The sequence below is a fragment of the Vollenhovia emeryi genome, unplaced genomic scaffold (assembly GCF_000949405.1).
Source record: "Vollenhovia emeryi isolate VEMERY1.0 unplaced genomic scaffold, V.emery_V1.0 DF939457.1, whole genome shotgun sequence".
Classification (NCBI taxonomy): Eukaryota; Metazoa; Arthropoda; class Insecta; order Hymenoptera; family Formicidae; genus Vollenhovia; species Vollenhovia emeryi.
Genome location: NW_011966909.1, coordinates 38,957 through 52,531, shown reverse-complemented (window position 1 = coordinate 52,531; position 13,575 = coordinate 38,957). Strand labels below are relative to the sequence as shown.

The 13,575-nt window shown below is 38.3% G+C and overlaps 1 protein-coding gene across 1 annotated transcript; it reads left to right on the top strand.

Moving 5' to 3' along the window:
• The first annotated feature begins 7 nt into the window (after window positions 1-7).
• LOC105557561 lies at window positions 8-4,017 on the top strand. Its single transcript, XM_012004818.1, has 4 exons — window positions 8-669; window positions 721-1,169; window positions 1,310-3,127; window positions 3,455-4,017. The coding sequence occupies exons 1-4, from the start codon at window positions 8-10 to the stop codon at window positions 4,015-4,017; spliced, it is 3,492 nt and encodes a 1,163-aa protein (XP_011860208.1).
• The last annotated feature ends 9,558 nt before the right edge of the window (window positions 4,018-13,575 follow it).

Genomic DNA, 13,575 nt, shown 5'->3' with positions numbered 1-13,575 from the left:
CGATAAAATGGCAGATATTACCGTGTGTGACCCTCCGTATAACGTTGATTATGGCGCTAGTCAAGAAAGAGAAGACAAAAAGATATTAAACGACAATCAAGGTGAAAAATACGAACTTTTTCTGTATGACATCTGCTCCAATATTTTAGCAAACACCAAAGGGGCAATTTACATCTGTGCATCATCATCTGAGCTTTCAACCTTGCAAAAAGTATTTGAAGAAGCAGGTGGCCGTTGGTCGACATTCATCATTTGGGCAAAGAATCATTTTACACTGGGGAGATCTGATTATCAGAGACAATACGAAGCAATGCTCTACGGTTGGAAAAATGGCAATAAACGTGAGTGGCATGGTGGTAGAAATCAAAGTGATCTGTGGTTTTATGATAAGCCAACACACAATACACTACACCCAACGATGAAGCCAGTAGAGCTAATGGAGAGAGCAATAGTTAATAGCAGTAGACCAGGAGATATAGTACTTGATCCATTTAGCGGCTCTGGAAGTACACTAATTGCATGCGAGAGAACAGGAAGAATCTGTAGAACTATAGAACTAGATCCTACGTTTGTAGATGTAACGATAAAGCGTTGGCAAGTATATACCGGAAGAGATTCCACCCTTTTCGGTTCTGGCAAAACCTTTTCGCAGATTCAAGAAGAAAAACAGTAAAAAGGGGCGAAAAAAGTGGAAAAAATAACGCAAACGGAATGGGCAAGAGAACTAGGAGTTTCGAAGCAATATGTCTGTTATTTAGTAAAGAAAGGAATAGTTGAGCTGGAGGATGGTTTGATTGACCGAGAACAAGCGAATGAAGCGGTAGCAGCAATAAGAGATCCAAGTCAACCACTGAGGAGAAAAGGCAGAGAAATTGAGGAAAAAAGAGGAAACACCAGTGAGCTCTCTACGATGCTGCTAAAAACCAGGATAAAAAATGAAATGGAGAGAGGAAGACTGCTGGAGGCAAAGGCAAAAGCTGAAATTGGTGAACTTATCTCAGTAGAAGAAGTAAAGACTGAAGCATTCAACGTGGCAAGAGTGGTTCGTAACAATCTTTTGAATATCCCAGACAGAGTATCAGCATTACTGGCATCGATGAACGACACAGAAAAGATCCATGAGACATTAACTGGGGAAATCAGAGTTGCATTGGAAGAACTAACACAGAGTGCGTTTTAATGATAACAAAACTATTAAGAAGGCAACTGATTGAGTTTAATTCACATACTAATTGTAATACTCATTTTGAGTAAATCTTCGGCTGATGCTTATTATAGAGGCTTTGCCCTTAGTGATGTGAAAGTACAGCAATTACGGCAGATGGCATTATGATATATAGCAGTAGTTTTTATGCCGGATTAAAGCCAGATCCACCACTTAAAGTATCAGAGTGGGCAGATAAGAATCGTAAACTTTCAACGATAGCATCATCAGAACCAGGAAAATGGAAAACAGAGAGAACGCCGTACCTTAAGGAAATAATGGATTCACTATCTTCGTCTTCACCGGCTGAAAAAGTGGTATTCATGAAAGGAGCACAAATTGGCGGAACAGAAGCTGGGAATAACTGGATAGGCTACATCATCGACCAAACACCAGGGCCAATGCTGGTAGTACAACCAACAGTAGAAATGGGCAAGCGTTGGTCAAAGGGAAGATTTGCGCCGCTCATTGAAGATACGCCATGTTTAAGGAGTAAAATAAAAGACCCAAGATCGAGAGATTCAGGCAATACTGTACAAAGTAAGGAATTTCCCGGAGGGATCGTAGTAATAACTGGAGCAAACAGTTCAGTTGGCCTGCGTTCAATGCCAGTAAAGAATCTATTTTTAGATGAAGTAGATGCGTATCCAGGAGATTCAGGAGGTGAAGGTGATCCAGTACTGCTCAGTATTGCCCGAACTAATACATTTACGCGTAGAAAAATTTTTTTAGTGTCGACACCGACAATTCATGGAATAAGCAGAATAGAAAGGGAATTTGAGAATTCAGACAAACGATACTTTTTTGTTCCCTGTCCACATTGTGATCACTATCAGGTGCTGAAATGGTCACAAATTAAATGGGAAAATAAAAATCCAAATACAGCGCATTATGTTTGTATCGAATGTAACGGCAAAATAGAAAATCATCAAAAGGCAAAAATGCTAGCTCGTGGAGAGTGGAGGCCTACCAATCCAATAAAAGGTGAAAAAAAAGGATTCCACCTTTCAAGCTTGTATAGCCCTGTTGGCTGGTATAGTTGGAAACAAGCAGTGGAAGATTATCTGCATGCAAAGGAAAATGAACAATTACTGAAAGTTTGGATAAATACAACACTCGGAGAAACCTGGGTAGATAAAGGAGAAGTACCAGACTGGAAGCAACTATTTGAGCGTCGAGAAAATTTTCCGATAGGCATGGTGCCAAAAGGTGGAAAAATAGTGTTGACGGCAGGAGTTGATGTGCAAAAAGATCGGTTAGAGGCAGAGATTGTAGCCTGGGGAAGAAACCGAGAAAGTTGGTCAATAGACTACCAGGTATTTGAAGGAGATCCGGGAGGGGAAGAAGTATGGGGAAAACTTTCGGAATTATTAAATCATCATTTTATTGGTGAAAATGGGCTTGAATACATGATAAGCATGATGGCGGTAGATGCTGGGTATGCAACACAAGAGGTATACAACTGGGTAAGGAGTCATCAAGGATCTGGGAGAGTAATGGCAGTAAAAGGAGCAAACAAAGCGCTAGTGCCACTGAGCAGCCCAAGTAGAGTTGATGTAACAGTTAGCGGACAAAAGCTAAAGAGAGGAATGAAGCTGTGGCCAGTTGGGGTATCAATATTGAAGTCCGAGCTTTTCCAATTACTTAATGTTTTAACAGAAGGGGCGCCAGGATATTGTCATTTTCCGGAGTATCCACCTGAATATTTTAAGCAGCTAACTGCAGAGCAACTAATTACCAAAGTAGTAAAAGGATATACCAAACAAGAGTGGCAAAAGATAAGAGATCGAAATGAAGTACTAGATTGCCGAATTTACGCAAGAGCAGCGTCTATTGCCCTTGGAATTGATCGTTGGCCAGAGAGTAAATGGAGTAGTCTAAATGAAAAACCAGAAAGTAAAAAATCAAAGAAGATAGTGAAAAGTAAATGGATGAAAAATGTATAACCAAGAATATTTAACACAAGTAGAAGAAGCGATAAGGAAGCTACAGAGCGGAGAGAGAGTGGTATCGATTGCATATGGTGATCATGTGGTTAGGTATGGAGAAGTTCAGATAAAAGATCTATTGGACTTAAGACAACGAATAAAAGCTGAGTTGAAAGTAGCAGGTGTGAAACCAAAGCGAAGGATTGTGATTTCGACGAATAAAGGAGTTGACAAGTAATGTTTCAAGAATTTGGAATGGTGGCAGAAATTCGAAAACCAAAAATTTTAATAAGCTTAGAGTTTTACCAAAAACTTTCAATAGATAAAGAAACGATAGTAATAGATTCATCGCATTGGGATGATTTTAAATTTGCGAAAGAAGATAACGTAATAGGTGTCATTCATAAGGCAACCCAAGGATTAGAATATATAGACCCAAAATATGCTAAAAGAAGAAAAGCTACTGAAGAGGAAAGACTGCTGTGGGGAGCATATCATTTTGGTGTGGGAAAAGACGGTAGAGACCAAGCTGAACATTTTTTGAAAACAGTAGGAGATTATTCTCAAGTATTGCTTGCCCTTGATATTGAAGAAAACCAAAGTGGAGAAAATATAACGCCAAAACAAGCAGAAGATTTTGTTACTAGAATTTATGAAGTAACAGGGCGTTTGCCATTAATTTACGGAAGTGCCTATTTTTTAGAAGATTTTGCCACCCCAATTTTAACAAAATGCCCATTGTGGATTGCAAGATGGGGAGAGGAGCCTGTGTTACCAAAAGGGTGGAAAGAGTGGACTTTATGGCAATACACCAATGGGCAAGCAGACAAGAGAAATAAATTCAACGGAACATTAGAAGAATTAAAAGATTTTTGGATATCATGATGTTATTGAAATCATTCAAACAATTATTTCGGAAACCAACAAAACCAAAAAGTTCAGCATGGGATGCGTCAGGCTCAGGAAGGAGATTATTGCACTTTCAACCAGAGACAGGAAGTATAAATAGCTTACTCTCGCATAGTCTTGAAACTTTACGAAGTCGATCACGTGATATGGTAAGAAAGAACTCGTATGCAGCAAACATCATCGATACGATAGTAAGTAACTCTGTTGGAACAGGAATAAAGCCGCAATCAAAAGCAAAGGATGGAGAGTTTCGGAAAAAAATCCAAGAATTGTGGCTAAGGTGGACCGATGAAGCAGACAGCAGCGGAGTAAGTGATTTTTATGGACTGCAGGCATTGGTCTGTAGAAGCATGATTGAAGGAGGAGAATGTTTTGTACGGCTGAGAACGAGAAAACGAGAAGATGGTCTTTGTGTGCCATTGCAATTGCAAGTACTTGAATCAGAGCATTTAGACAATAAGAGCAATCAAACCCTTGCCAATGGTAACGTAATTAGAAACGGGATTGAGTTCAATAGACTTGGGCAGAGAGAAGCGTATTACCTTTTTCGAGAGCACCCTGGTGAAGGCTTGTTTGGCGAATCAGTAAGAGTACCAGCAAATGATGTTTTACATATCTATAGGCTACTGAGACCCGGGCAGATTCGAGGAGTACCATGGTTGTCCAGTGTACTGTTAAAGCTCTATGAACTTGATCAATACGATGATGCGGAGCTGGTAAGAAAGAAAACAGCAGCGATGTTTGCAGGGTTTATTACCAGACTCGATCCAGAAGCAAATATTTTAGGAGAAGGAGAAAGCAATGAGCAAGGGGTAGCATTATCGGGTTTAGAACCTGGAACTATGCAACTTTTAGACCCTGGAGAGGATATAAAATTTTCAGAGCCATCTGATGTTGGAGGAAGTTATGAAGCATTTATGAAACAGCAGCTCAGGGCAATAGCAGTAGGTATGGGGATAACGTATGAGCAGCTAACAGGGGATTTAACGGGTGTCAATTATTCATCAATCCGAGCAGGGTTAATAGAGTTTCGGCGGAGGTGCGGAATGTTACAGCATAACGTGGTAGTATATCAGTTTTGCCGTCCTGTGTGGGATAGGTGGTTAGAATTAGCAATACTATCTGGAGAACTGGACATAGGTGAAAAAAAAGGGGGGAAAATGGATAGCACAAGGGTTTGATTGGGTGGATCCACTAAAAGATCAGCAAGCACAGCAAATGGCGGTAAGGAATGGGTTTAAGAGCAGGTCAGAAGTGGTTTCGGAACTTGGTTATGATATTGAAGAAATCGACCAGGAAATTGCCGAAGATCAAAGACGTGCAAGTGAACTGGGCTTAAGTTTTGATTCTGATGTACAAAGTAGTTTTGCGGAAATGACATGAAACAACAAGCAATGTGGCTGAACAGACCGGTAATGATGGAGCAAAGAAGTTTTGATCTATTGTCATTACATGCCGGAAAGCATCCCACGTTTAAAAACATAAAACACGCAGTAAGAAATAATAAAAAGGGAATAATACCAATACATGGAATCTTGACGAAGAAGTCAGAAGCTTTTGATGATGTGTTGGGGATGACATCGTATGAGAAGATACGTGAAGAGATAGAAGAAGCTTTAATAGATGAAGAAGTAGAAACAATAATTTTGGACATAGACAGCCCAGGAGGAGAAGTAAACGGTTTATTTGACCTTGCTGATTTTATTTATGAGGCAAGAAAGTCGGAAAAGAAAAAGATCGTAGCAATAGCAAATGATGATGCGTATTCCGCAGCGTATGCAATTGCATCAAGTGCTGAAAAAGTATTTGTGAGCAGAACTTCAGGAGTTGGAAGCATTGGGGTAATAGCAAGTCATATAGATCAAAGTGGATTCGATGAAAAGCAAGGGATAAAATATACCACAGTATTTGCAGGAAGTCGAAAGAACGATTTAAATCCGCATGAGCCAATAACATCAGAAAGTTTGGAAAGCTTACAAGAGGAAGTAGACCGCCTATATGAAATGCTTTCCCGTCTCATAGCAAGAAACAGAAATTTGTCCACGGAAAGAATCAAATCAACGGAAGCAGGGCTATATTTTGGTGAGAGAGCAATAGAGATTGGACTTGCTGATGGAATTACAACGTTTTCAGAATTTATTGATAATTATAGGAGTAATAGTATGAACAAAGTTGAGATAAAAGAACAAGCAATAGATATTGATGATCTAATTGAGCAAGGAAGATGTTTAGGGTACGAAAGCTGCCGTAAAGAAGTATTAGAGGTGATAAGATTATGTAATTTATCAAAGATGCCAGAGAAGATAGGAGAATTTATCGAACAGAATGTAAATGCAAAACAAGCGCAAGAAATATTAATGTCGATACTGGCGGAGAGAACGAAGAAGACAGAGATACTGAGTACAATACCGCAAAATACACCAGAAGACTTGATGATGCAGGTAGCAAGAACTCGAGCGCAATCTGGCATTTGAGAAATTTAGGTATCAGCAATTACAAACGCCGCGGTAAATAAGTGACCAAAGTCCGCCAGAATAGGCAATTACAGGATGGCATATCTTTTACCGCGGCGTATAACAGCTACAAACACAGCGGTAAACAAGTAGCCAAAAATTATAAGCTATCTATCTTTTACCGCCGCGTATCAAACATGGCGGTAAAACTAAAGGGAAAAAAAGGAGAAAAATTTATGAGTTGTATAACCGAACAAAATAACCTTGGTGACCTATTAAAGTATGAGGCATCAAATCTATATTCAAGAGACCAAATAACAGTAGCAAAAGGGCAGAACCTTAAGCTTGGCATGGTTGTTGGTCGTGATAAAGATGACGTAATTAAGGTTATCAACCCAACAGCAACAGATGGCACACAAATAGCGATAGGTGTAATAACAAGTGATGTAAATGCAACCAAAGCAGTAATCATTACACGTATTGCAATGTTAGCTGATCATGCAGTTGTATGGCCAGCAAATATCACAGAAGAGCAGAAAGCTGCAGCAATAAAGCAACTTGAAGCGCGGGGCATTATCATTCGTAGGGGAATTTAAACTGCTCAACTGAAGAGCAAAACCAACTTAAAACACTAAAGGGGAAAAACATGCAAAATCCATTTACAAATCCGGCATTTAGTATGACGGAATTAACTAAAGCAATAAACATATTGCCGATAAATTATGGTCGAACAGAAAATTTAAATTTATTTCCAAGTAGGTCAGTAAGATTTCGTCATATTACGATAGAAGAACACCACGGAGTTCTCAGTTTATTACCAACACAATCTCCAGGAGCACCAGCAACAGTGGGAAAACGAGGAAAACGGAAAATAAGAACATTTACGATACCACATATTCCCCATGATGACGTAGTGTTACCTGAGGAAGTGCAAGGAATAAGGGCATTTGGATCAGAGAATGAACTGAAAGCGTTGGCTAACGTGGTAACAGATCATCTAGAGTTGATGAGAAACAAACACGCGATAACGTTAGAACATTTGCGAATGGGGGCGTTGAAGGGAATCATTCTTGATGCAGATGGGTCAGAGTTATTAAATCTTTATAACGAATTTGAAATTACACCTAAAGTAGTAAATTTTGCACTGGGAACAGCAACCACCGATGTAAAGCGTAAGTGTCTGGAAGTATTGCGCCATGTTGAGGACAACTTAAGTGGTGAATATATGACTGGGATTCATGCGCTGGTAAGTCCTGAGTTTTTTGATGCACTCACTTCTCATGCTAAAGTAAAAGAAGCATACGAGAGATGGCAAGAAGGAGCAGCATTAAGGAACGACATGAGGTCAGGATTTACGTTCTGTGGAATAACATTTGAGGAATATAGAGGGCAAGCAACCGACCCTGAAGGAAACGTGAGAAGGTTTATAGAGAGGGATACAGGACACTGTTTTCCACTTGGTACAGCAAGCACATTTACTACTTACTTTGCGCCAGCAGACTTTAATGAGACGGTGAATACGCTTGGTCAGCCACTCTATGCAAAACAAGAGCCAAGAAGATTTGATAGAGGGACTGATTTACATACTCAGTCAAATCCTCTGCCAATGTGCCATAGACCGGGAGCATTAGTAAAAGTCGTTGCAGCATAACAATACTGGTAGAGCAACTACAAAAGTGGTGAGGCATTTTACCAATATGCCCCTTCTTAGCGTGCATAGTGCATAAAGGTAAAATATGCAAGGAAAAATAGAAAGATTATTTGCAGATTGTTTTGCACATCTTGGAGAGCAAGCGTTGTATGAATCAAAGGATAAGTCATATATGGTGCAAATATTAAAACAACAGCCAGATAAATTATACGAGATTGGTGAAGGACAATTTGTAGGGGAGATGTTGATTTTGGAGGTGAGTGTCTTTGATGTATTGCAGCCAGTAGTGGGAGATACTTTTTCCATAGGTAGGTGTAGATACAGAGTACACACACCACCACTCAGAGATAACTCTGGAATGATCTGGAAAATTCAAGCATCGGGGGTGTAGATGCGTATTAACATCGAGGTGACCGGTAGTATTGAAAAGGTAATACAAAGTATAGATGCTGAAAGGAAAAAAGTGGAAAAAGCAGCGGTGAGGGCACTAAACAAAACAGCACTATGGGTAAGATCGCAAACAGTCAAACAAGTTAGCAAAGAAAAACAAATACCAAAAAAAGCAATGAGAAAAAAGTTAAGTGTGGATAAAGCAAATAGAAAGCGCTTATGGTCAGTAGTAAAGCTCAGTTCGCAGTGGATAGGAGTAGCAAAACTTGGGAGTATAAAACAGACAAAGATAGGAGCCAAAGTAGGAAGCCGTACATATGAAGGAGCATTTATAGCAACAATGAAAAATGGTCATATAGGAATATTCAGGCGAAGGTATACCACGTCTTTGCCAATAGATGAAATTAAAGTAAACACGCAAGCTCGGGAAATAATGAAAGAGTTAGTTGATAATGAAGTAGAAAGAGTATTTGAGAAGTATTTCGACCATGAACTTAATTTTATTTTAAGAGGATCATAATGTATGTTTTGGAGAGATCTACATCAGAAGATTTGTACAATGCTAAAGGAAGAAATACCAGCGATACAGACATGTGAAGTGTATCCAACGATAAGAAAAGAATTGGTAGCACCAGCGGTATTTGTAGAGCTTAGCAGCTTTGAAAAAGGACATGATCCTGGAACAGAAGAATTAGCGCTGAAAGCAAGATTTGAAGCACGAATAGTAATTGATAGCACGGTAGAAAATGCAGCGATAATAGTAAGATCATTAGCAGCAGAAGTAGCAAGAGTAGTAAATAAAAACACTTGGGGAGTGGAGAATATTGCATCTGGAGAGTTTTTATCAGCGGAGATAGACGATTTTAAGCCAGAGTTGGATGCATATTTAGTGTGGTTAGTGGAGTGGACTCATGAGCTACATACAGGTCAATCAATGTGGTCAGAAACTGGTATTATACCGCATATTATCAGTGTGGGGGAAAATGTTAGACCATAATTTTGCCATTGCAGAGCTAAATAGAAGGCTAGCGAACATTATTCGTATAGGTCTAGTTAAAGAAATAGACCATGAAAAGGCAAGAGTGCGGGTAAAAGTAGGAGAATTTTAACCAATTGGCTTCCATGGATAACAACAAGAGCAGGAGAAGATAGAAGTTGGTTTTCGCCGAATATTGATGAATAAGTGATGGTATTATCGCCATTCGGAGAGTTATCTTTGGGAGTAGTACTTGCTGGAATATATCAACAGAAATATACTGCACCAGAAAGTAAAAAAGAGGTAAGTAGTTTAACGTTTCAAGATGGGACAAAGTTATCGTACGATAAAAATAAACATCACTTAGAAGTTTTCGTAGCTGATAAAATTACTTTAAAAGTTGGAAGATCAGAAATAGAAATGACAAAAGATAGTATTAAATTAAAAGCAAGAAGAATAGACTTAAATTGATATATATGAATAAAGCAGTTATTTGCATAGGGGATCATTGTACAGGCATGCCGGTTCATGTCTGTGTGAGCGGGAGTGAAGATGTATTTGTTAATGGTAGAACTGCTTGTCGTAAGGGTGATATCTTGACAATGGGGGAAACACTAACGCAAGGATCAAACAACGTATTTGTGAACGGTATGGGAGTAACGAGAACAGGAGACTTGGTATCGTGTGGTTTTAAAGTGATAGGTGTTAGCAAAAATGTATTTGCAGAATGAGAGGCATGAATGCTAGCACGGGAAAGGAATTAGAAGGAATAGAACACTTAAAGCAATCAATTATTGATATTTTGACCACTCCGGTTGCTAGGCTCTGTGGACAAAATTTTAGAGAAGCCATACAAGAGCTCCAACAAAATTGAGAAAACCCATAAAAACCTCAGCAGTCTTGTCAAATCGAGAAAAAATGCGCCTAAAGTTCTTGATTTTTCCAAAGAAGCATTCAATCAAATGACGTTCTTTGTAGATATGCTCATCGTAATACCTTTGTACTTTTCGATTCCGTTTTGGTGGAATAACTACTATACATCCCTTGCTTTCAAGACTTGTAACAAAAGCATTACTATCGTAGCCTTTATCAGCCACTGCAGTAGAGTTATAGATATTTTCGGTTAACACTGGTGCCTGAGTAATTTCATTTCTTTGAACAGGAGTCAGAGTAAATTTAAGTGGATTTCCCAGTGCATCAACAAGCGCGTGTATTTTAGTTGTGAAACCACCTTTACTGCGTCCTAAAGCCTCTTGATCCTTGGAGTCTTTTGTATATCCAGCTGAGCATGGATGGGCTCTAACGATCGTACCGTCAATTATGACAGCTTCTAAATCTGGTTCTTGTTTTGTATATTCAAGCAATTTTTCCCAAATACCTTTTTCACACCATCTTTTAAACCGCTTATGTATACTCCTGTAATTACCGTAAATTTTTGGTAAAAGTCGCCACTGACAGCCACTTCTTGCCATATACCACACTGCTTCTATGAATATTCTTAGACGTTCTTCGTCTTTGCTATGCATTCCTTTTTCGCTTCCTATAAACTTTAAAACTTGTTTCCAATTTCCTTCTTTTATATAATATTCCATTCGGTAGTTTCTCCACTTTTATGTTCATTTGGTTAAACTACCACTTTTTTTCTTCCCTCCATTATTTTTTGTCCACAGAGCCTAGTAGAGTTATGCGCAGGGAATATGGATCGAGATTATTTGAATTAGTAGATCGACCAATAAATCGTGATTTTACACTAGAAATTTATGCAGCAGTAGCAGAAGCTCTACAAAAATGGGAAACAAGATTTAAATTAGAAAAAGTAAAAATAACAGAAGTAAAAGAAGGGAGAGTAACATTGAATTTAGAAGGTGTCTATCTTTCAGAAGGTAAGTTCATAAATATTAATGGGGTAGTTGTTTAAAAATGCAGCAGCCAAATATTATCGAACCACTGAACTTTGAAGAGATTTTTTCTCGGATGAAGGAAGAGTTAGTGAAGCGTGATGCAAGTTTTACAGCATTAGTAGAAAGTGACCCAGCGATGAAGATTTTAGAAGTGGCAGCATGGAGGGAGTTGTTACTAAGACAAAGAATAAATGAAGCAGTAAAAAGTAATTTACTTAAGTTTGCAATGGGAAATGATCTTGATAATTTAGCTGAATTTTACGGAGTGGAAAGGGAGAACGGAGAAAAGAATGAACATTTTAGAAAAAGGATCAAGGCAAGAATAGTAGGTTGGAGCACAGGAGGGAGTAAAGAGCATTATCGGTTTCAAGCACTCTCAGCAGATAGTAGAGTAAAGGATGCGCTGGTTGAATCAAAAGTGCCAGGAAGTGTAGAGATCTCGATTTTATCCACGGAGTTATCCACAAATGGCATAGCGTCTGAAGAACTACTTAATATTGTAAGAAAGCGAGTCACCAGGGATGATATAAGGGTATTAACAGATACGATAACAGTAGTTGGTTGCAATATTTATTGAAATAGATATCCACAGCAGAATTAGTATTAAAAGACCAGATATTGTTGAAACAGTGAAGAAGAGATTTATAGAAAAATTTGAAACAACGAAAAGATTGGGATGGAGTGTAACAAGGGCGTGGATTATAGCAAATCTATTTATAGAAGGCGTGGAAAACGTGGAATTAATCGAGCCAAGAGAAGATGTTGTGGTACTGGGGAACGAGTGTGCTGCCTTAAGAAGTTTAAATGTTGAGTTGAATTAATGCTAAATGCAACAAAACAGGAAAAAGCGCTGGTTGATGCAATCGATTACAAGGTAGATCCAAGCTGTGTAAAAGGATTTAAATTTAGCTTAGGGGAAAAAGTATTACCATGGATAATAGAGGAATATGGGCTAGGAGAAATCCTACATTGGGTAAAAGACAAAAGAAAGGCGATAAAAGAAGGAATAAAATTTCAGCGTTTAAGAGGAACACCTGCGTCACTGAAAATAGCATTAAAATGGGCAAATATAGAAGATATTACAATTATTGAAGAGCCACCAGGTGAACATTTCTTTGAATTACAGATAGGGATAAAAGATGTTCCGAACGACTTCTTTGTTGATGCAGTAGTAGAATTAGCAAAACTATCATTACCTGCAAGATCGAGACTAATGAGAATTTTTAACGATCACTACAATATTAGCAGGTTCATTTTAGATGAAAGTTTTTTTGGCAGTTTGTTATCAGACTACTCTGGTACAAAGATCGAAAAAGATGGCCCAGTGTTATCATTTGGAAGGGTAAATTTTTTCAGGTCTAGAGGTCCAGTTATTAGGATTATAGAAAACAATCTACGCGATCATTATGAACGAGCTTTAAGCAATGATATATATCGCCTAGATGTAGCAATACTTGGAGAAACCGAGCCTCACACAAAGAATTATAACGGTATTTATGAAAGAAGTCATCAGTGGAATAATTTAAAAACGTTATATCCGCTACCACGGAGCTTATTACCGGCAATAAAGTTTGCGAAAGCGCAGATAGTATTATCGGACAGTTGGAGTTTAGGAGAAATAAACGCATGTTTTCCAGTAAGTAGTATAGAAGAGAGGGGAAAAAGGTTTTTACTAGGAAGTGATAAGCTATCTGAACAACTGTGGAATTTAAAATACAAGCCAATTTTAGAAAGGTTTAGCGTTACTCACCACTACAAGGTAGAAGATTTTACCAACCAGAAAGTTATAAGATTTGGTTTAGCAGAACACATTTTCTACTATAAAAACGATTTAAATTCAAGGCAAAAAGATTCAATACATGAACCGGAAAATTACATTTTAATGTTGTACAGAGGTGTACTAACGTGGCACGAACATCGTCATTTAAACAGAAGTTGGAAGGAGACACAAGCTATATGTTTAATACGCTAAACACTTATATTTATATCTTCATATATTACATTAACATTCGGTAAAAATGTGTGTTTTTTGAAAAAAAGAAGTTGCTTTTCCATGCCAAAACAACTATAAATTAAGTAGGTGTAGGTAAACAAGAAAAATTTACCAAGCGCTGAAATGAGCCAAAACAGGCAATTTTATAGAGCATTTATAGTGAGGTAGTC